At 39.3% G+C, this 25,327-nt stretch overlaps 2 protein-coding genes across 2 annotated transcripts in view; one reads left to right on the top strand and one right to left on the bottom strand.

The window, feature by feature from the left end:
- Window positions 1–17,094, top strand: part of LOC128518028 (CD276 antigen homolog) — a 166,283-nt gene extending 149,189 nt beyond the window's left edge. Inside the window, exons 3-5 of the mRNA XM_053491153.1 lie at window positions 15,908–16,264; window positions 16,402–16,449; window positions 16,987–17,094. Coding sequence (XP_053347128.1) covers window positions 15,908–16,264; window positions 16,402–16,449; window positions 16,987–17,069 — 488 coding nt within the window. The 3' untranslated portion in view covers window positions 17,070–17,094. The remainder of the gene's footprint in view (window positions 1–15,907; window positions 16,265–16,401; window positions 16,450–16,986) is intronic.
- Window positions 5,502–6,983, bottom strand: LOC128518036 (CD276 antigen homolog). Its single transcript, XM_053491165.1, has 3 exons — window positions 6,844–6,983; window positions 5,996–6,068; window positions 5,502–5,896 (listed from the first exon to the last, which is right to left on the bottom strand). Exons 2-3 carry the CDS (start codon window positions 6,042–6,044, stop codon window positions 5,532–5,534), a joined length of 414 nt encoding a protein of 137 aa, XP_053347140.1. The 5' UTR covers window positions 6,045–6,068; window positions 6,844–6,983; the 3' UTR covers window positions 5,502–5,531.
- Window positions 17,095–25,327: the final 8,233 nt, after the last annotated feature.

The raw sequence follows: 25,327 nt of genomic DNA on the forward strand, positions 1-25,327 counted from the left end.
TGATTAGACCTGCACCAGTTCACTAAACTCTCCACAACACTCCTATGTTCCCCTTCTGTCCATCCCTTATGTCTTATCTTAGCATGCTGGATATTAGCCTTATGTAACTTACACTTACACCTTATAGTAGATGATGATATTTAAGAGTAATCTTAACTGAATATTCTAATACAATAGTTTCATTGCAATATTTTTACATGTAAATGAACTTTTCAGCTTTAATAGAGAGTGTGTGTTCTACTGACACTAACTCACTCACCATAGACTGAGAGATTAACACTGTTGATCAGGACTGTTCCTCTCCTAACACGGACAGATCTCTTGGTGTGTCTCACTGTCTGGTAGCTGGTGTAGACTCCTGTATCAGTAAATGTCAGATTGTGTAACACCAGTGAACAGTTCCCCTTACGCAGCTCCTCCACAGGAACGTCCACACGACCCTCATATCCCTCACACTGATACGAGGCCACACCCACTCGCTCAAACACAGTCTCAGACATGATTTTCCATCTAATATACAGTCTGTCAGTGTCTCCACTCGTCAGTTGACACGGCAGGACAGCTGTAGAACCCACTGGGCCAGATACACTGATCTCAGGTTCTGCAGAGAGGAGGTCTGAGACGGGAAATTATAATATAGATTAATCTGGACAGAGCAGTTACTTTCATTTGTTTTATAAAAGATAAAAAGGTGACTCACCCACCCAGGCACTGATCCACACGGTGCAGATGTAGGAAAAGTTAGTCATGGTGCGTCAGTGTGTGTAGATTTACTACAACAAACAGAAGCAGATGTGGAAAATAAAGATATATTAAAATATACTCACTCAGTCACTCATCATCTATACTGTTTTATCCTGTATTCAGGGTCGCAGAGGGCCTGGAGCCCATCCCATGAGGCTTAAGGCACGAGGCGGGGTACACCCTGGACAGAGTGCCAATCTATCTAATTAGTCTAATCCTCAGATCTTTAGATTGTGGGAGGAAACCGGAGTACCCGGAGGGGGCCAAGCACATAGAGACGGGAATTGAACCTGGACCCTGGAGGTGCACGGCAAAAGTGCTAACCACTACACAGAAATGGCCACGCCCCCATGTTAATGTGAGGGGTTTACACACCATGCAGCGACTGCAGACAGTTTAAGTCTCAGGACTTTTCCTGGGTAATTTAAAAGGAGAATAAATACATTTTAAAACTAAGGTTAAACTCCCGATCATGTTATTGTATTATTTGGAATGTAAGACCATAAGGAGTTACCCTGTGTAGGATCTTTTAATCCAGTTAACTTTAACAGTATTAATGGTGTCTGCAAAGGACAAAATAAATCAAGGCCTCTCTGAGTTTTACAGCCGGAAAGCACATCTTTATTTTACAGTTTATGTGTTTTTTTCCCAAACAAAATCCAGTGAACACTTATTGATTTCTTCGACAGTTTTTTCATTAATAAATAAACAGAGGGAGGGATAAAGAAAATGGGAAAGTCCCCTTTAGATATGAGGACTCTACCAGCCATGTTCAAGTCACTGCTGTGTTTACAGAGAGAGATTTCTTATAGACAGATCAAACAGACATTCAAACTATTATTATATAAATATTATTTCAGAACCCTGTGATGATACAGTACCGTTTTCATGGCTCTAGTACCGCAGTAGAGGTTTAGTCCCGTTATACAGTATTACACCAGTGCAGTATGAAACCCAGTGTACCGCGATAAAGGAGACATGATGTCACACCCTATAGTCATATCTAATACTTTCTGTAAACACACACACACACACACACACACACTCATTCACATAGCAGTTAGACCAACAGAAATAAACCCTCTAAAACTAAACACACATGCAGGGTTTTACCTTTTTAGACGTTACAGTATGAGATGGTGATATTTTACAGTAAAGCCCCCCTGCACTACAGTACAATCTGCTTTAATAAAGTCCATTACAGTAAAGTCCAGCTCTGAGCTCTGATTTATTCTGATTTTCAGCCTGGAGTCTGTCATGGTGTTTCATTTCCACTCTGTGTGCAAAATCAGCTTTTACTTCTCCTCATTCCTCCACCCTTTCCCAAATATTAACACCCCCCCCCCCCGGCAGTGTGACGTGATGCCTGTAACAGGAAACCTGGTTAGTGTTAGAACTCAATAACTGCCTCGAGTAGGAAACAATAGTAAAGTTATGAGGATTTAATTATAGAACGTTTTCCTTCATTATACAGAAAAAATATATATAAAAAATTGGATCTTGTGACCAAAAACAAAAGTTGGTCTCGTTTAAAGTTTGATAGCATAAGTTTCTTATTTTTTGTGCATTACTAGAAATAAATGTAAATTAAAAAAAAAAGAAAAACAATAAATGTAAGACTTTATTTCTAGTTTATAATAAATGTAAATTAATTATAAATAAAATGACAGTAAAAACAGTAATATTATATTAACGCTATAAGCGAAATATAAAAGATAAAGCGAGCAGCTGCACAAAGTATCCATAAGAATGTTTGTGTAATGAGTGTATACTAGATTTTTTTATTCTTTCTTTTTATTTTAAAGGTATTTTCATAAAATAAAATAAATACAATAATCCATGTAAATCATCACAGCTGCCCAAGAAGTGTCAGGAACATAAAACTTTGTGAAGTGTAATAAAACACTAAACCCAGAATGATTTAAAGATCTCTTATTGTGTAGATGAAGTAAGTGACCTCACAACACTGAAGGTGAGATCTTACAGACAGAAATCTGCTCAATACATGGTGCACTGATCACTGATATTTAAGAGCGTGATGAAAGAAGAAGTGAACTATAACATTATTATCTGTGTGTTGTTGTAAAGTGCTTGAGATCATTAACTGGAACAATGAGGAGTTGTGATTTGGAGAAGTTTCTCTGAGCAGCTGAGTCAGGCCCTGGTGAAGCCTCAGATAGAGAGGAGAAAGTCACTTCCTACTTCTAACCAGAAAACACCAGTACAGGGAGATCTAAAGGCAGACGGAACCCCCGCTCATCTCACCAGGAGGAAATAATACATACTGTCTCTGTGTGTGTGTGTGTGTGTGTGTGTGTTACTCACACATGTGAACTGCTTAGTATACTTTTTAGAATTATTCTTTTCTCACTCTAACACATTTGTACTCTTTATTGAAAAACTGACACATAATATAACATCATTAGCAAATTATTCATTAAATTAAATAAATATGCATATATCATGATTATTAAACACTTTAATAATAACTGAATTTACATCGTCACTTGTATAAAAATTGCAGGTCCAGTTTGTTGTTAAAAAAGACGTAGAAAAATACAAACATTTTACTATAATGAAATAAAATATCAAGTATATAAAATATCCAAAGGGAAAAAATAATTTTGAACTCAATGCCTTTTTTTTTTAAACAAAATGTCCATAAAGTCAGTGTGAACAGAACAGGGGTTAAACTGTTCATTCTAATTTCTCTTTAACTCACTTTAGTTCTCTTTCCCACCACTAGGTGGCTCCCCATCACTTTAGTAGATCAGTGATTCTCCACCCTGGTGATGAAGGAACCCCTGTCCTGCACATTCTAGTGTTTTCTCTGCTCTATCACACCCACTTTAATGGAGAAAAGACTAAGATGTGCAGGACAGGGCGTCGTCCAGGATCAGGGACGGGAACCGCTGCTTTAGATCACACCTCCTTATGGACATTTGTCTCACACACGTCCTGCATGTGTAGTGTGAGTTCTGTCTGTTAATCTGTCAGTGCTTTTACTTCTCATCTTAAACATCACACACTCTCACACACTCTCACACACTCTCACACACTCTCACACACTCTCACACACTCTCACACACTCTCACACACTCTCACACACTCTCACACACTCTCACACACTCTCACACACTCTCACACACTCTCACACACTCTCACACACTCTCACACACTCTCACACACTCTCACACACTCTCACACACTCTCACACACTCTCACACACTCTCACACACTCTCACACACTCTCACACACTCTCACACACTCTCACACACTCTCACACACTCTCACACACTCTCACACACTCTCACACACTCTCACACACTCTCACACACTCTCACACACTCTCACACACTCTCACACACTCTCACACACTCTCACACACTCTCACACACTCTCACACACTCTCACACACTCTCACACACTCTCACACACTCTCACACACTCTCACACACTCTCACACACTCTCACACACTCTCACACACTCTCACACACTCTACAGAATTCTGATCAGATGTCCTTGAGATCGTCTCATACAACGTGATCAGTAATGATAATACAGTGACGACTCGACTTGTATAAAGTTCTTGAAGATGCTTCACTTGTCTGAAATTCTTCATTAGGTCAAACAAACTGTCTCAAAGTGTCAGGGACATGAACTCTTTAAGTCTGGTGAACAATTCTGATTGGACAGCAGTGACGTGTCTCTAGAGTTCTGATTGTTCAGCATCACACAGCTGCAATGTGTAGTTTACTGTGTGTGATTGAAACACACAGTCCTGTACACAGCTGTAGGTCACACTCATGTTTCTTCACAGAAGAGCTGGACGAGTAAACATGAGACGAGGGACAGGACCAGGACCAGTGGGTGAGGACTCTTCATTACTGCAGAGAGACAGAAATGAGTTTTAGTTACAGTTGTGGTTGGAAGTTCACACACACTCATGAACATGAACATCAGGACAATTCTGGTCTTTCAGTGATTTCTTTGAACTGATCTTTTTCTGGGGCTGAATAACTGAACAACACACATCTTTAATAGAAGTAAACTCCAAGAGTCTGGAGCATGCATTTTAATGATGAGCTCCTTCACCTGCATCAGCACCTCTTTACACTGTGTACTGAGAGTCTCATCAACATCTACCAAATACACATTCAACACTCTCAATCAACTCCACACCTTTTATCTCCTTAATCTGTCATGAGATAACTGAGGAACAGCCACAACTGGCCTTTACACTGCGCATCACTCCCATTACTTTTGAGCCTGTGAAAATGAGGGACTGGGTAGAAGTGGGTGTAATTCCTAAAGTGGGATTTTATAAATCAGTCCTACTTCCACCTCTAACGTTCTGGAACAGACTGTTAATTATTGATTAGTGATGAAAATAAGGGGAAGGTAGATACTGACTCACCTGTGGGAGCTGCTGAAATACCAACGTCTGTTTTTTTAAGAGGGGGAACTAAAGGGAAAGAAAACACACATTACTGCATTTACATTTAGGCATTTGGCATACGCTCTTATCCAGAGCGACTTACATTTTTATCTCATTATACATCTGAGCAGTTGAGGGTTAAGGGCCGCGCTCAAGGGCCCAACAGTGGCAACTTGGTGGTTGTGGGGTTTGAACCTGGGATCTTCCGAACCATAGTCCAATGCCTTAACCACTGAGCTACCTCTGCATCATAACACAGTAAGATTTACACTTTTATAATCATTAGTTATTTCCAGCTTTGTTCTCTGGTGTGTGTAACGCTCAGTGTGTGTTCTACTGACACTAACTCACTCACCATAGACTGAGAGATTAACACTGTTGATCAGGACTGTTCCTCTCCTAACACGGACAGATCTCTTGGTGTGTCTCACTGTCTGGTAGCTGGTGTAGACTCCTGTATCAGTAAATGTCAGATTGTGTAACACCAGTGAACAGTTCCCCTTACGCAGCTCCTCCACAGGAACGTCCACACGACCCTCATATCCCTCACACTGATACGACCTCTCATGCAGTCGCTCAAACACAATCTCAGATTCAGTGTTCCATCTAATATACGATGTTTTAGTGTCTACACTCGTCAGGTCACACGGCAGGATAGCTGTAGAACCCACTGGGCCAGATACACTGATCTCAGGTTCTGCAGAGAGGAGGTCTGAGACGGGAAATTATAATATAGATTAATCTGGACAGAGCAGTTATTTTAATAACATTATGTTTCATCTGTTTAATAAAAGATAAAAATGTGACTTACACACACAGACGCTGATCCACACGGTGCAGATGTAGGAAAAGTTGGTCATGGTGCGTCAGTGTGTGTAGATTTACTACAACAAACAAATATATTCATACAACTGAGTTCTTCTTCTTCTATTTTAATTGTTAACTAATTATGTATAATACAATATTTTAACAAATATTATAACCAACACGAAAGATTGCATTCAAAGCCGTTTCAGCTGCTTCACACACAGAATGTTAAAATAAACAGCACTGAGGAGACTCGATTAACAGGAGACATTAATCATTCAGACAGTACAGTAGTGTTCCTGACACAAACTATACACACCCCTGTTACACTCTCCTGAGACGACAACAAGAGATCTTCATAACCTTCTTAAACCACAATATCATAACCCTGGTCTACAATATCTTCCTCCACTTCATCATCTATAATCATTGTTCTCATTGTACAGAACTCCTTCTCTGTGAGCTGCTGAGTGACACTTCTGGTTAGATGATAACTGGATTCTGACGCCTCGTACCGAACATGTGCAGTGACAATAAAGTTCAGTCTAATCTAATCTAATCTAATCCAATCTAATCTAATGCCATAGTTCAGAGTGTTTCTGTAGATGATTGACAGTTTGCTTGACTTTGATGTTCCTTTACAGCATTTCTGTAGTTAAACACAATATTGTGGAAGCAGCTAGAATGTGTTTACTGTTTCTATTTATGATTAATGTTGAATATACTGTATGTAACTGCTGAATGAATATCTAAACTCTATGAGTGTTGTGTAATTAGTGCACTAAGTGAAGTTCTGAGTTGTGTAAGAGCTGTGATATAGAGTTTATAGAGTTATATAAAGTTCACACTCACCCTCTCTTCATGTCTCAGACACTGTGTTTACACTTTAAATCACATCATCACATTAAAGTTACACAAATCCTTCAACAAAACATCAAGCAGATCCGAGTTTCCTCTCCTTCACAACTTCACACACACTTACAGCAGCAGCTCTCCGGGTCGACTGGAGAAAAAAGGGGTTCTCTACAGCCTGACTGTGGCCTTTTGTACTAACAGGAACCCGCGCGCGGGAAACTACAATGAGGTTGCCAGATCTCGGTGTTCCGCTCTAAATCGAAAACTTTGAAACCAGGTTTATTTTTAGAGATAAGTCTGTTGAGAAACACTAATATTTCTGTCCTGACTTTTTATTATGTGTTTATTTTCTTGTCTTATTGAACTGTACAAATACATTAACTTCCCCTAAACATGACATTTATCACATGTTCTCTTGTTAAACACTACATATGTATTATAAATGTGTTTCTAAAGTATAACACACTCAGGTTGAAGTTCTTCTGACTCTGATTTCACTCCATAGGTAATGACAGTGTGATGACCAAAGTCACACAATCACTCAGATTAAGATGAAAATCACATTTTACACCCACTGTAGTACTGGATCAGTTCCAGTAGGTTTAGAGATGTGGCGGGTTTACTGAAATTATCTGGCAACCTCTGAGGTCTCACATGCTATCCTGGTAAACTAGTTTCAAGTTTCAAGTTTTATTGTCATATAGAGATAACAATGAGGCATCATTACTGTAATGAAATTTTTAGACCCGTGTTCCCCAACTTTACATAAACATAAATATAAAAATATAGAAGAGGGAAAAAAAAACATTATTTCAAAGGTATGTGTATGTGCAAGTAAGCTAAAGATAATTTAGTATTTACATATAACAGTGCAAGATGCAATGAAGTATTTTGAATATATATTTAAAGTGGCATTGTTTAAAGTGACATTGTTAAGAGTCCAGTGGTTGTGGTAAGTGTGTATTGGTGTGTGCAGAATGTCAGCAGTTAAGAAGCCTGATGGCTTGTGGATAGAAACTGTCTCTGTATCTGCTGGTGCAGGTCTTGATGCTCCTGTACCACCTGCCCGACGGCAGAAGCGTGAAAAATCTGTGGCTGGGGGTCAGAAAGGATCCGCTGCGTCCTCCTCCTACAGCGCTGTCTGTAGAGGTCCTGCATGGCTGGCAATTCAGTCCTGGTGATGCGCTGTGCTGATCTCACCACCCTCTGCAGAGCTTTGCGATCTAGAGCATTACAGCTGCCATACCAGGTGGTGATACAGCCAGACAGAATACTCTCGATGGTGCATCAATAGAAGTTTGTGAGTATTCTGGGGCCCATGCCGATCCTCCCCAGGCACCGCAGAAAGAAGAGCTGCACTCCTGCCACTTTAGTGATCACACCAATGTGGTGTGACCAAATCAGATCCTCGCTGATATTGATAACCAGGAATCTGAAGCAGCTGCTCCCTCGATGGGGGTGTGGCTTCCTCCCTGTAGTCTCCTGTAGTCCACGATGAGCTTCTTAGTTTTGCTGACATTGAGCAGCAGGTTGTTGTCGTGGCACCATGATCTCAGGGCTTTCACCTCTGCCCTGTATGCCACCTCATCTCCATTAGAAATGCAGCCGATGATGGTGGTGTCGTCTGCAAATTTGATGATGGTGTTGGAGCGATGTGTTGCTGTACAGTCGTGGGTGAACAGGGTGTACAGTAGGGGGCAGCTCACATTCATTTTCTTAGGGACAGGGATGATGGTGGTCCTCTTAAAACATGTTGGGACAGCAGACTGGTGCAGGGAAAGGTTAAAAATGTCTGTGAAGACATCCGCTAGCTTGCGGGCACATGCTTTGAAAACACGACCTGGGATATTGTCTGGTCCAGGAGCTTTCCGTGTGCGGACTTTCCTGAAGTATTTACACACGTCTGCCTGAGATATCTGAAGAGGGCAGCTGTCCTCTACCAGTGAAAGCTCCTGAGGTGGGTGGTTATCAAAGCGTGCATAGAAGGTGTTCAGCTCATCAGGTAGAGAAGCAGGTACCTCCCCCACTCTGCAGCTCTTCCCCTTGTAGTCTGTGATGGTCTTCAGTCCACTCCACATGTTCCTGATGTTAGATATAGCAGGACTCCACCTTTTCTCTGTACTGTTCCTTGGCAGTTTTTATTGCTTTTCTGAGTGTATACCGGGATGATTTGTACTCACTTGGGTCTCCGGATTTAAAAGCTGCAGTCCGCGCTCTGAGCGCTGCGCGGACCTCTCCGTTAACCCATGGCTTCTGGTTGGGGTAAAACCGTACATTGACCTGTGGTACGACGTCATTGATGCATTTGTGAATAAAGTCCGTTACGTACACAGCGGTACAGAATATCGCCGAAAACTCGCTGGGCAGATAAAAAGGTCTGCATCTGATCATGAGATCTACACCCTTTCTGAGATAAATAAACAATACATGGATGATTGTGGATCATTTTGATTCATACACATTTACATTCCATACAAGCTTAAATAATTTTTTGATTGTGTAAAGCTGATTTGCGACAATGACAATTGTTAAAAGTGCTATAAAATAAAATTGAATTGATAAAGTCATCAATAAGAGCAAATAAATGTATAAGTTTCAGGGAGCAGGATGATTATAATAATAATAATAATAATACTGACTCATCTGTCTGAGCTGGTGAAATATGTAAAATGTGTTCTATTAAGGTGGAAAACAAAAAGAAAAAACATTATCATCTTAGAATATAATCTTTCCCAGTCCTCGATTTTACTTTATGACTGGTATTTAAACACAGCCTTTATTAAATAAACAATAGATAAACTAAATTACACAAGATTCCCTTTGATCTTTGTACTGCTTTAACATTAGTAATAGGCCTACTGTAAATTATCTTTTAGTCAAATAATATTAGACTATGTCACCTTGAAATTTCACGCATCCCTCCACAATACCTATATAAACGTGTATGGCTGAGTGCAATGAAACAACCTTGTCCTCAAATCAAACCAAATTTGTAAACTGTAAAAAAAAAAAAAGTGCATGTTAATTGGAACATGGTAACCCACACTTTACACAATAATATAATAATAATAGCCTGTTACATATTAATACTATAACTCTTATATGATAATCATATAATATATGATGATACAATGTTTAATTGCCATTAAAATAGGATTTATAAGCAAATGAACAATGTATAAATGTCTTGTCATTTTAGCTGTGATGATCAGTGTGTGTTCTCCTGAGACTTAAAAGAGACTGAGATATTACCACGGCCTATCGGGACTTTTTCCTCTTCTTGTGCCTCACTGTTAATCTTTAAATTAATCACATGTGCGACCTTTTGGAAGTAACAGTATGAGATCCTTATATTTTCATTCATCTACTTTAATAAAGTCCACTCCAGTAAAGTTCAGCTCTGAGATCAGATAGTCAGTACTGTATGTATTCTGATTTTCAGCCTGCAGTCTGTCATGGTGGAGGCAACAAGGTGCAAGGCAACAGTGCTAGAATGAATGGAACACTTAGTCCCAGTTTGACTTGAACATCCCTCATATGTGGATGGATGGTTCGAGTCTTCTCTCTCTCTCATTATTATTATTATTATTATTATTATTATTATTATTATTGTTATTATTATCATTACTACCAACAACAGAATTAAGACTAATACTACTTCATGTATACTAATGTAATGTACACAAAGCTCTCTGTGTGGATTAGAACAGAGATTGAATTGCTCTCTCTCTCTCTCTCTCTCTCTCTCTCTCTCTAATATACAGTGAACAAAATCGAGACTTATGGAGAAAATATTCCAAATACGTTTTTGAACAAATCTGTTATGATTTAATTTTTTTTTCTTAGTAAAATACAAGCTTGCACATCTCTCTATATTTATAAACTGGTAGATAAAATTACCAATAACTCCATTAACTTCACATTATGGAAGATTTTTTGTCAATTTAAATCATGACTAAATAAAACTTAATCTTGGTTTATGAAGCCTGTACTCCATCAGATGACTTTACACTGAACTACACAAAAAACTACACAAACTACACTGAACTAACCCCCCCCACCCCCTATTGGTTCTGGTTTTAGGGATGATGTAGTGAAACAAGTACAAACACCTAAAATGTTGTTAATTAGTCCAACATTCCCAGAGTCTAACACTTCCACATTCCTGTACTTAAATCTTCTCCTCCATCAGTTTAACTAAAGTTCAGTATGTCATCACTCCAGGCTTCACCGCTCTAAACTTTAAAATAAATACGTCTACAGTACACTTTACAGTACACACCTGAGTTTTACATCATTTTAACTCCCTGACAAAGTCATGACAGAAAAATGAGAGAAGTGACAAGACGAGGACCAGCAGATGAAGAAAGCTCACTCCAGCGCCACCTAAAGGAAGACAAATTATCATTTCACTTACTGTATATACACTCTGTATCGAAAGTATTTACTCCTACACACACTGATTATTTCTCTTTATAATAAACCATTGCCAGAGTTTTTTTTTTTACTGAGAAAAAGCCAGACGGATGTCCAGGATCCGTCTGTGTATGGTGGCTCTTGATGCACTGACTCCAGCCTCAGTCCACTTCTTATAAGAGTCCTAAACACTTTTGAATGGCCTTTTCCTGACAATCCCCTCCAGGCTGCGGTCATCCCAGCTGCTAGTGTACCTTTTTCTTTCACACTTTTCCCTTCCACATATCCACATAACTTTCTATTAATGTGCTTTGATACAGAACATACAAATTCTTTTGCAATTACCTTTTTGCCTGCGTTAAATGAGCCCACCCCCGTGTCTCTACAACAATGGGATCCACAGTTAGGTTCAGTTTCAAAGTTCCTAAGGAAGTTACTATTATATGTTAATTGCCCAATGCTGGGGCAGTTTGCTGCCCACCCCTTAATATAGTCATGTCAAGCACCCCATTCCCGAATAAGCCAAATGATTTGACACCTTTTTCATGGGTGGTCAACAAAATAGTCATGCCCCAAATTCCCCATTATATGTCAATGGGGCAAATTTGGGCACCTGTTGCACCCTGGGGGTAAAACTAATACCCTTGTGCTGGGTATGTTCTGGCACAGCTTGCAAGCTTCTTCACGTGTTGTAAATTTGAGATTTCTACCAAATTCTCTGCGCTAGAATCCGTCAAAGTTGGTCTCAATGTTAAGTCTGGGGTATTTTTTCCCTATTATATGTCAAATGGGGAAATTTGGGCACCTCTTGCGGGGGGGCGCGGAAAGATCGGAAGGGGGGCGCAAATTGTTTTCAAGAAAAAACAGACAATGCATTATTTGGGCACTGGATGTATTTTATTGCATTTCACCTTTCAGGTGATCGTCTGATTAATAAAAATGTTGACATGTTTCCCAACTTCGCTGACTGCGTGCAAGAGACAGGGATAAATATCTCTCCTTTGATTGATGCAGTCGCTCAGCATGTGGAGGGACTAAAACAACAATTCGGCCGTTATTTCGCTGAGGATTTCAGTTCATTTGCTTGGGTCAGAGATCCCTTTATCTGCCCAGGAAAAGATCTTCCAGTTGACATGGCGGAGCAGTTAGTCGAATTAAAGTGCGACAGTCTTGTCGCACTTTAATTCGTCGCACTCACTTTCATTCACCTCCGGAGCGTCCGTTACAACAGGCACGTGAAAAACCTTCCCACCAGCTAAATCGTTAAGGAAAATAAGAGAAAATCCTTTAATCGGCAACTGAGGACAAACTGCGACCTTAACAAAGCCAGACACAATATCACAGTGAAGATAGACCCTATGTAACGGGGCTTTCACCACACCAAGTTCAATTCCCTGAACTAAAACATCTGCACCACAACTAGACTGGTCAGATAAAGGCAGGACACCTTCCAAAATAAACGACTGAGCGGCACCGGAGTCTCTCAGAATACGAAGTGGCTTAGGTTCAGGATCTGTGTCCGAAAGAGAAACCATTCCATCCAGGATAAAAGGGTTAAAAGCAGAATCCACTGAGGGAAGTGAAACTGAACCTTCAGCTGAATGCGGTGGTACATGAACTAAAGACACACTCTTAGTGTTCTGTGAGATAATAACGGTTCTTACGAAAGAAGGTAGCATGTATTAAAATGTATAAACATATTTACGGGAAGAAACAGTTTTGTGAGTGAGTAATACAGTCTTAAAACTCTTCTAACAGTCTCACTATGAGTCAGATACTTCAGATACGAGCCACTGAGCCAGAAGTGCCTTTGCTTAGTGTTTATTTTACAAAAGTGAACAAGCAAATCCCCAAAAGTGGCAATAATAAACACCCCGCCCCCCCCCCCAACCAATACCGAAGTGGAAGTACCTAACCTACAGCAAAAAAACACAGAAATACAATATACTTCCCTTACTCCCTTACTAACCATAAACCAGGTAAATTAAAAAATGGCGTCAACTCCTTACTAAGCCACCAAATAAAAAATAAATATAAACATATACAAAAGTATTTATAATCCAAACCAAGAAAAACAAAGAGAGGCAAACACAAAGCCGTAGTCAAAACAAGCAAAAAGATTTTACACGGAAGAGGCGAACAAAAACCAAGCAATCATCAAAAGGGGCAAAGTCTAAGTGTAGTCAGGAACATAACAAGAGGATCATATACACAGAAGAACATTTAGAATCAACTACGGAATAAACAGAAAGGAAATCCGTCTGAAGCGCTGAGTTTATAAAAGGTTGAGCCGACAATGTCTCCTGTAGGACCAATCATCTGTAAGAAGTGGGAAGGGCAGAGGAAGAGCAGGAGAGCAACCAATCGATTTGCAGGAAATAGCAAAAGTGGGCGGAACCTGCAAGATCAGGGGAAAAACACAACCCAGTGTTGCCAAGTCCGCTTATTATACTTTGGGCTTGGTTTTTTGTAAAGTCGCTTACAAATATTGATAGTCGCGGGTCGCGTTTTTTTGGGCTTGTTTCTAAAGTGTAGTTGCTTATTTGGGCTTGATCCCAGCTCCATAATAAGTTGTCAAGCAGATATTTTCTATATGTTATTTAAACCATAGACAGATATAAACGATTTAAACGTAGGAGTTTGTAGACTGTTCCCTCTGTCCCTCCCCTTTCCCCATACACACAGGAGACAGCAGTTTTTTCCCACCCACATCCTGCTTCTAATTGGCTCTGACCCAGATGGCAACGAGTACTAGCCAATCATAGGCAGGGCAGGGCAATCTGTTTTTTTCTGGTTAGGAAAACGTCAGTGAGTGAGTGACGTTTAAATGAATGCGCGCGAGTTGTGACTGATGGTGACTGACTGGATTGTAAGATAGTTTTTTTGGAGGAACAAATGCCCGGGACAAAGTGGGCGAAATACGGCAAGAGATATAACAAAGACTGGGAGAAAGAGAAAGGAGTAAAAGAATGGATTCAACCCGTCGCGGGGGATGACTCAAAAGCACTGTGCAGAGTATGTGAGTGTGAAATACGTGCACACCACGCGGACCTCGTACAACATGCAAGCACAGACAAACATAAAAAAAAATGCAGCACCGTTCTCCTCAATGAGGCTTACGGACATTGGGTTTGCGGTCTCCAAACAGAACGAATCGAGACAGAGAGCCGAGCTGAAGGTAGCCACCTATGTAGCTTGTCACACATCCATTAAATCAGTCGATTTAATGGATGTGTGACACGGATTGTAAAACTGCACACAGTTTATTTATTTTTCTCTTCCCTGAACCTAGGGGGACTCCGTAGAAAAAGTCGCTTGTTTTGGGCTTGTTTTCACAGGCCTGGTTGCTTATTTATCTCGCAAGATCTGGCAACACTGACACAACCGCAAATTCTCATAAACGTCACGTGGCTCGTTATAAATGAGCTTATAAAGGCGCTCGAGTTATTATCGTACAGAAACCGCGGATTTGGGCAGCGTTGAGTTTGACGCCTTTGGAGTATAAAACCTATAACCAGTGAGAGTTACTGTAGATCCGGAGAGCTGCTGCTGTAAGTGTGTGTGAAGTTGTGAAGGAGAGGAAACTCGGATCTGCTTGATGTTTTGTTGAAGGATTTGTGTAACTTTAATGTGATGATGTGATTTAAAGTGTAAACACAGTGTCTGAGACATGAAGAGAGGGTGAGTGTGAACTTTATATAACTCTATAAACTCTATATCACAGCTCTTACACAACTCAGAACTTCACTTAGTGCACTAATTACACAACACTCATAGAGTTTAGATATTCATTCAGCAGTTACATACAGTATATTCAACATTAATCATAAATAGAAACAGTAAACACATTCTAGCTGCTTCCACAATATTGTGTTTAACTACAGAAATGCTGTAAAGGAACATCAAAGTCAAGCAAACTGTCAATCATCTACAGAAACACTCTGAATTATGGCATTAGATTAGATTAGACTAGATTAGATTAGATTAGATTAGACTGAACTTTATTGTCACTGCACATGTTCGGTACGAGGCGTCAGAATCCAGTTATCATCTAACCAGAAGTGTCACTCAGCAGCTCACAGAGAAGGAGTTCTGTACAATGAGAACAATGATTATAGATGATGAAGTGGAGGAAGATATTGTAGACCAGGGTTATGATATTGTGGTTTAAGAAGGTTATGAACGTGTGTGTGTGTGTGTGTCTGTGTCTGTGTGTGTTGTTATAGAGAGTGGAATGAAGGAGGTTATTATATACAATATGTGTAACAGTTATGAATAGTCCAGTCCTGAGTGTATTTTAACATTCTGTGTGTGAAGCAGCTGAAACGGCTTTGAATGCAATCTTTCATGTTGGTTATAATATTTGTTAAAATATTGTATTATACATAATTAGTTAACAATTAAAATTAAATGAGAAATTATAGACAGATTTTAAGAAGAACTTAGTTGTATGAATATATTTGTTTGTTGTAGTAAATCTACACACACTGACGTACTATGACCAACTTTTCCTACATCTGCACCGTGTGGATCAGCGTCTGTGTGTGTAAGTCACATTTTTATCTTTTATAAAACAGATGAAACATAATGTTATTAAAATAACTGCTCTGTCCAGATTAATCTATATTATAATTTCCCTTCTCAGACCTCCTCTCTGCAGAACCTGAGATCAGTGTATCTGGCCCAGTGGGTTCTACAGCTGTCCTGCCGTGTCAACTGACGAGTGTAGACACTGACAGACTGTATATTAGATGGAACACTGAATCTGAGATTGTGTTTGAGCGACTGAGTGAGAGGTCGTATCAGGGTGAGGAATATGAGGGTCGTGTGGACGTTCCTGTGGAGGAGCTGCGTAAGGGGAACTGTTCACTGGTGTTACACAATCTGACATTTACTGATACAGGAGTCTACACCAGCTACCAGACAGTGAGACACACCAAGAGATCTGTCCGTGTTAGGAGAGGAACAGTCCTGATCAACAGTGTTAATCTCTCAGTCTATGGTGAGTGAGTTAGTGTCAGTAGAACACACACTGAGCGTTACACACACCAGAGAACAAAGCTGGAAATAACTAATGATTATAAAAGTGTAAATCTTACTGTGTTATGATGCAGTAATGTGTGTTTTCTTTCCCTTTAGTTCCCCCTCTTAAAGAAACAGACGTAGGTATTTCAGCAGCTCCCACAGGTGAGTCAGTATCTACCTTCCCCTTATTTTCATCACTAATCAATAATTAACAGTCTGTTTCAAAACGTTAGAGGTGGAAGTAGGACTGATTTATAAAATCCCACTTTAGGAATTACACCCACTTCTACCCAGTCCCTCATTTTCACAGGCTCAAAAGTAATGGGACACCTGAGTGATGCGCAGTGTAAAGGCCAGTTGTGGCTGTTCCTCAGTTATCTCATGACAGATTAAGGAGATAAAAGGTGTGGAGTTGATTGAGAGTGTTGAATGTGTATTTGGTAGATGTTGATGAGACTCTCAGTACACAGTGTAAAGAGGTGCTGATGCAGGTGAAGGAGCTCATCATTAAAATGCATGCTCCAGACTCTTGGAGTTTACTTCTATTAAAGATGTGTGTTGTTCAGTCATTCAGCCCCAGAAAAAGATCAGTTCAAAGAAATCACTGAAAGACCAGAATTGTCCTGATGTTCATGTTCATGAGTGTGTGTAAACCTCCAACCACAACTGTAACTAAAACTCATTTCTGTCTCTCTGCAGTAATGAAGAGTCCTCACCCACTGGTCCTGGTCCTGTCCCTCGTCTCATGTTTACTCGTCCAGCTCTTCTGTGGAGAAACATGAGTGTGACCTACAGCTGTGTACAGGACTGTGTGTTTCAATCTCACACAGTAAACTACACACTGCAGCTGTGTGATGCTGTCCAATCAGAACTGTCCACCTGATTTTAAGACTGCACTGAGTTTATGTCCCTGACACTGTGAGACATTTGGACCTGATAAAGAATTCCGGAGAAGAAGTGAAGATTACTGATCACATTATAACAGACGATCTCAAGGACATCAAGGACATCTGATCAGAATTCTGTAAGAGAGTGTGAGAGTGTGAGAGTGTGAGAGTGTGAGAGTGTGTGTGTGTGTGTGTGTGTGTGTGTGAGAGTGTGTGTGAGAGTGTGTTTTACATGTTTAAGATGAGGGGAAATAAAAGCACTGACAGATTAACAGACAGAAATCACACTACACATGCAGGACATGTGTGAGACAAATGTCCATAAGGAGGTGTGATCTAAAGCAGCGGTTCCCGTCCCTGATCCTGGACGACGCCCTGTCCTGCACATCTTAGTCTTTTCTTCATTAAAGTGGGTGTGATAGAGCAGAGAAAACACTAGAATGTGCAGGACAGGGGTTCCTTCATCACCAGGGTGGAGAATCACTGATCTACTAAAGACACTGACTTTATGGACATTTTGTTTAAAAAAAAAAAAAAAAAAAAAAAAAGGCATTGAGTTCAAAATGATTTTTTTTCCTTAGGATACTTTTATTTTTTATTTATTATTAAAAAAAGTGTTTAATAATCATGATGTATGCAAATATATGCATATTTATTTAATTTAATGAATAATTTGCTAATGATGTTATATTATGTGTCAGTTTTTCAATAAAGAGTACAAATGTGTTAGAGTGAGAAAAGAATAATTCTAAAAAGTATACTAAACAGTTCACATGTGTGAGTAACACACACACACACACAGACACAGACAGTATGTATTATTTCCTCCTGGTGAGATGAGCGGGGGTTCCGTCTGCCTTTAGATCTCCCTGTACTGGTGTTTTCTGGTTAGAAGTAGGAAGTGACTTTCTCCTCTCTATCTGAGGCTTCACCAGGGCCTGACTCAGCTGCTCAGAGAAACTTCTCCAAATCACAACTCCTCATTGTTCCAGTTAATGATCTCAAGCACTTTACAACAACACACAGATAATAATGTTATAGTTCACTTCTTCTTTCATCACGCTCTTAAATATCAGTGATCAGTGCACCATGTATTGAGCAGATTTCTGTCTGTAAGATCTCACCTTCAGTGTTGTGAGGTCACTTACTTCATCTACACAATAAGAGATCTTTAAATCATTCTGGGTTTAGTGTTTATTACACTTCACAAAGTTTTATGTTCCTGACACTTCTTGGGCAGCTGTGATGATTTACATGGATTATTGTATTAATTTTATTTTATTTTATGAAAATATCTTTAAAACAAAAAGAAAGAATAAAAAAATCTAGTATACACTCATTACACAAACATTCTTATGGATACTTTGTGCAGCTGCTCGCTTTATCTTTTATATTCAGCTTATAGCGTTAATATAATATTACTGTTTTTAATGTCATTTTATTTATAATTAATTTACATTTAATATAAACTAGAAATAAAGTCTTATATTTATTGATTTTTTATTTAATTACATTTATTTCTAGTAATGCACAAAAAATACGAAACTTATGCTATCTAACTTTAAACGAGACCAACTTTTGTTTTACGTCACAAGATCCAATTTTTTTTTTTTCTGTTTAATGAAGGAAAACGTTCTATAATTAAATCCTCATAACTTTACTATTGTTTCCTACTTGAGGCAGTTATTGAGTTCTAACACTAACCAGGTTTCCTGTTACAGGCATCACGTCACACTGCCAGGGGGGGAGGGGGGGTGTTAATATTTGGGAAAGGGTGGAGGAATGAGGAGAAGTAAAAGCTGATTTTGCACACAGAGTGGAAATGAAACACCATGACAGACTCCAGGCTGAAAATCAGAATAAATCAGAGCTCAGAGCTGGACTTTACTGTAATGGACTTTATTAAAGCAGATTGTACTGTAGTGCAGGGGGGCTTTACTGTAAAATATCACCATCTCATACTGTAACGTCTAAAAAGGTAGGACCCTGCATGTGTGTTTAGTTTTAGAGGGTTTATTTCTGTTGGTCTAACTGCTATGTGAATGAGTGTGTGTGTGTGTGTGTGTGTGCGTGTTTACAGAAAGTATTAGATATGACTATAGGGTGTGACATCATGTCTCCTTTATCGCGGTACACTGGGTTTCATACTGCACTGGTGTAATACTGTATAACGGGACTAAACCTCTACTGCGGTACTAGAGCCATGAAAACGGTACTGTATCATCACAGGGTTCTGAAATAATATTTATATAATAATAGTTTGAATGTCTGTTTGATCTGTCTATAAGGAATCTCTCTCTGTAAACACAGCAGTGACTTGAACATGGCTGGTAGAGTCCTCATATCCAAAGGGGACTTTCCCATTTTCTTTATCCCTCCCTCTGTTTATTTATTAATGACAAAATTGAATTAAGAAATCAATAAGTGTTCACTGGATTTTGTTTGGGGTAAAAAAACACATAAACTGTAAAATAAAGATGTGCTTTCCGGCTGTAAAACTCAGAGAGGCCTTGATTTATTTTGTCCTTTGCAGACACCATTAATACTGTTAAAGTTAACTGAATTAAAAGATCCTACACAGGGTAACTCCTTATGGTCTTACATTCCAAATAATACAATAACATGATCGGGAGTTTAATCTTAGTTTTAAAATGTATTTATTCTCCTTTTAAATTACCCAGGAAAAGTCCTGAGACTTAAACTGTCTGCAGTCGCTGCATGGTGTGTAAACCCCTCACATTAACATGGGGGCGTGGCCATTTCTGCTGTCCTGTACGATGAATATGACCAACAGTGTGGATGATTTTATGGGTTAATTCAGTCAGTTTAATCCAATTCTTAATCCATAGGGTTTATTATGATGTTGGCTCCGCCCCCTTTGCAGATATAACAGCTTCACCTCTTCTCTGAAGGCTTTCCACAAGGTTCAGGAGTGTGTTTATGGGAATTTTTGACCGTTCTTTCAGAAGCGCATTTAAACATCTAAATGTTTTAAGATTTCCTTTTCTTTACATTTTTAGCATTTCTAAGCTACAGTGGTGTGTTTCAGAACATGAGTGTGTGTCTATAGACTGTATGTGGTAGAATGTTTAAAAAATGTGAGAATATATATTTGGTCGTCACGGTGGTGTAGTGGTTAGCACTTTTGCCGTGCACCTCCAGGGTCCGGGTTCAATTCCCGTGTCTGTGTGCTTGGCCCCCTCCGGGTACTCCGGTTTTCTCCCACAATCCAAAGATCTGAGGATTAGACTAATTAGATAGATTGGCACTCTGTCCAGGGTGTACCCCGCCTCGTGCCTTAAGCCTCATGGGATGGGCTCCAGGCCCTCTGCGACCCTGAATACAGGATAAAACAGTATAGATGATGAGTGAGTGAGTGAGTATATTTTAATATATCTTTATTTTCCACATCTGCTTCTGTTTGTTGTAGTGAATCCACACACTGACGCACCATGACTAACTTTTCCTGCATCTGCACCGTGTGGATCAGTGCCTGGGTGGGTGAGTCACCTTTTTATCTTTTATAAAATAAATGAAAATAACTGCTCTGTCCAGATTAATCTATATTATAATTTCCCGTCTCAGACCTCCTCTCTGCAGAACCTGAGATCAGTGTATCTGGCCCAGTGGGTTCTACAGCTGTCCTGCCGTGTGAACTGATGAGTGTAGACACTGACAGACTGTATATTAGATGGAACATCAAATCTGAGACTGTGTTTGAGAGACAGAATGGAGCTAAATATGAGGGTGAGGGATATGAGGGTCGTGTGGACGTTCCTGTGGAGGAGCTGCGTAAGGGGAACTGTTCACTGGTGTTACACAATCTGACATTTACTGATACAGGAGTCTACACCAGCTACCAGACAGTGAGACACACCAAGAGATCTGTCCGTGTTAGGAGAGGAACAGTCCTGATCAACAGTGTTAATCTCTCAGTCTATGGTGAGTGAGTTAGTGTCAGTAGAACACACACTCTCTATTAAAGCTGAAATTATTTTCTTTTACAGTTCATTTACATGTAAAAATATTGTAATGAAACTATTGTATTAGAATATTCAGGTAAAATTACTCTTAAATATCATCATCTACTATAAGGCTCAAGTGTAAGTTACATAAGGCTAATATGCAGCATGCTAAGATAAGACATAAGGGATGGACAGAAGGGGAACATTGGAGTGTTGTGGAGAGTTTAGTGAACTGGTGCAGGTCTAATCATCTCCAGCTGAACACCTCTAAGACCAAGGAGATGATGATAGACCTTCGTAGGACCAGGTCCTCACTACTACTGGTCACCACTGAGGGAGTTAACGTTACGGTGGGGAGGACATGCTGTATAAATGCGTAGGCCTACTGCTGGAGGACACACTGGACTGGTCAGCAAATACAGAACATTTATACAAAGACTCAGAGTCAGATGTTCTTTATTTTAGTGTCTGATTAAATGTCCTACAGATCAGTGGTGGCCAGTATCCTGGTGGCTCAAATGGTTAAGGTTCTGGGTTAAGTTGACACTGTTGAGCCCTTGAGCACGGCCCTTAACCTCATCCGCTCCAGGGGGCGCTGTATCCTGACTGACCCTGCGCTCTGACCCCAGCTTTCTAACTGGGATATGCGCAAAATAATTTCACTCTAAGGTGCATGTGACAAATAATGTAATCTAATGTAATCTAATATAATCTAATGTAATTTAGGCTGTAGTGTGTTGGGGAGGGAACTTCAAAAGCAGAGACGCCACACGATTGAACAAGGTAGCTAGGAGAGCGGGATCTGTGTTGACTTTAAGCTGGATTCATTGGAGCTGGTGCTGGAAATGAGGACCTTGAACAAAAGTCTGTCCATCATGTCCAACACCAGACACCAGGCATGTGTGAGCAAGCAGACCCACAAACCTGACTCAGTTACAGCAGTTCTGTCAGGAGGAACCGGCTAAAATTCCAGCAACTTATTGTGAGAAGCTTGTGGAAATCAACACGAAATATCTGACTCGGGTTCGACAATTTAAATACAATTTAAAGGAAATGAACTGTGGGTTTAAAAAAAGAAATTAACTTGTGATGATAAATAATGTGTACAAACAGAATCAGGACCCAGATATTTATTATCATTTATTTATTATTCTTATTTTAATGTTTTATTCATTTTCTTTTTTCTGTAAAGACCGAACTGAAGAGAGATCAGCTTCCTCAGGTGAGTGAATATCAAACCTTACTGAAGTTTTTCCTTTAATTTACTGTTTAGTTTCCAAATGAGGAAATTATACATAATTCACATCTGATTACATGAGTGATGACAAAACATGAAAAGTAATGAGTCATGTAAAATAATTACCTGAACATAAATGTATTGTCATAACATCAAAGGATATGAATAATGTGTAAAACAGATTTAAAAAATCATTTAAATTATTTTTCCTCTGAAGACGAAACAGAAGAGAGATCAGATAACAGCTCAGGTTCCTCAGGTGAGTGAATATTAAACCTTAGTGAAGTGTGTGTTGTGTTGTACAGCTCGCTGATGGAAACGTCACACACTGTTATGTGATGATGTGAGTGATATTAAAATAAACCATAAGAAAATAAAATTCACATGTAAATATAAACGTATATAAATTTGTGTGTGTATATTATCTATAATCTATTATATAGTTACTGTAATCTTATAAATCTAGATATCTCTAAACTCTGCATTAAAAAGTTATAAGACTATGTTTAAAAGCTATAATAACATTTATAATTTCATGTCACTGAGAGTGAACTATTTACAACAATGAATTTCTGTCTCTGTAGATAACGGTGGAAGGAACCGTCTTTACTCACTGAGCCTCATTTTTCTCGTCTTCTTACTCTGTGGTGTAATTGTGTCTCTGATTAAGAAAAAAATTTCTTATATTCAGTGACAAATAATTCACAAACCTAAATATCTAGTTCTCTTTTCTGGTTAAAGCAAAGACTGTCTCAAACCAGCTACACACTTTATTTATAAACTCAGGGTTTTATTCTCTACTGTAAATAATAAATGTACATAAATCAGTGTAATATATGTACATAAATCTGTTTAATGCTCACAGTGACGTCCTTTTGTAGTTCAGTTTTGTAAAAATCAGAATACAGATTTATTTAATAGCCGTTATTTACATAAAAGTGTTATTTACATTTTATACTGTGTTACTGTACCTTGGCATACAAATGCCCCGCCTTAAGGAAGTTTCACCATAAGAACTGAAATTTTGTAAGAAATGTATTTATTTTTGTATTTTACATTGTTTACATGTCTTTTCTAAATATTTTGAATATTTGTACATGGAAAATATGATTATAATGTTGGAAATTGGTAATATTGGTACTTGCTTACAGTGTCTGGAACAGATTATCTGTATGTACATTATTTCCTCTGGGAAAATGCATTTCACAATACGAAATTTCACCTTAAGAAACTCGGATTAAACTCATATGCTGTAGGTTCCACTGTATTTTGTTATTTATTCTTATATTATTTTTTTTATTATGAAGAAAGAACACAATGTCAAGCAAAAGTGAAACTGAACTTTACAAGGAGTGGAGTGAGGCTGGAGTCAGTGCATCAAGAGCCACCATGCACAGATGTCTTCAGGAAATGAACTACAACTGTCACATTCATCACATCAAGCCACACCTGAACCAGAGACGTCAGTAGCGTCTTAACTGAACTAAAAAGTAAAAGAACTGGACTGTTGCTCAGTGATTCAAAGTCCTCTGTGCCGATGAAAGTAAATTTTGCATTTGATTTTGAACTCAAGGTTCCAGAGTCTGGAGGAAAAGAGGAGAGACACAGAATCCATGTGAAGTTTCCACAGTCAGTGATGTGTGTATCACTTTATATTTCCACTTACTCGGTTTTAGAATACTAGCTCTGTTAACTTCACCTAACAAATTAAATAATAAATGACGCCAAGTGTAAAGCTAGTGCACTATGTAGGGTGTACAATCTATTGGGCCACACACCAAGAGAGGGAGAGGGATTCGAGAGTCTGGGATTTGAGATTTTCTGATTTGATGTTAGAGAGGGATTTGAGATTTAGCCATGTGTTAGAAGCTAATTAGCTTTGTAGCTTGCGTTAGCCGTAAACAGAACAACACAGATGGTGCACACAGGCGATTCAGAGAGACTTATAAGTGATTACTGCAGAGACAGAGTGTTGTTTAAGACGACATGTTGGGTGTTATTAGATTATCAGATGTGTGTTCTTGCTGAAAGTGTTTCTGTGACTGGTTGTGAATGTGGGTTTTGTCAGACAGCTGCTCTCTCCTCAGTACTGCGGACCGTACAGACCTACTCTCACCCACGCTGTGACCATCAATCAGCAACAATTACAGTTTGTAGAACGTTTACATTTAGGCATTTGGCAGACGCTCTTATCCAGAGCGACTTACATTTTTATCTCATTACACATCTGAGCAGTTGAGGGTTAAGGGCCGCGCTCAAGGGCCCAACAGTGGCAACTTGGTGGTTGTGGGGTTTGAACCTGGGATCTTCCGAACCGTAATCCAATGCCTTACCTCTCTTCTGATCAGATTACTTGCTTAAAACTAAATGTTGTATAATCATGACTAGAGGTTTACCTGTGGCTCCGCCCACATGCAGATTCTGACATCTGCATGTTACCTGTGAGTGTGCTGTCCACTAGCTGCCGCCCCTCCCACTGCTCCAGTGGTTCTCCAGCCCTTAATTCTGTCTCTCGTATGTTCTGCCTGCTGTCACATTCCATAAAGAATGACTGGAACATGTCCACAGTATTGTGTTTCAGGGGGAATTTTTGGTTTGTCTCAAGGTTTCGTCCAATTGCCATCTCAGGGAGTTTTTATTTATTTATATATACTTATGTATATAGTTTATTTTCTTTGCCACAGTCGCCCATCAGGATTGCTCATCAGGGACGATCTGATCATTTTAATTCATACACATTTTCCTATTTTTCTTTTTGTGCCCAAAAACAAACAAAGGATCACGTAAAAAGAGTCACGTAAACTGTAAGGTCACTGACATTGTGAAAGCAGTGTAATATACTCTGAGACTGGACTTTGTTCCTGAACTGAACTTGAACAGGATTTTGTTCTGGAGGAACCAGTTTGTTCTTCTCACAGCGTGGTGTATCAAATGATCCAAACATCTGCACT

Source organism: Clarias gariepinus, chromosome 2 (assembly GCF_024256425.1).
Source record: "Clarias gariepinus isolate MV-2021 ecotype Netherlands chromosome 2, CGAR_prim_01v2, whole genome shotgun sequence".
Classification (NCBI taxonomy): Eukaryota; Metazoa; Chordata; class Actinopteri; order Siluriformes; family Clariidae; genus Clarias; species Clarias gariepinus.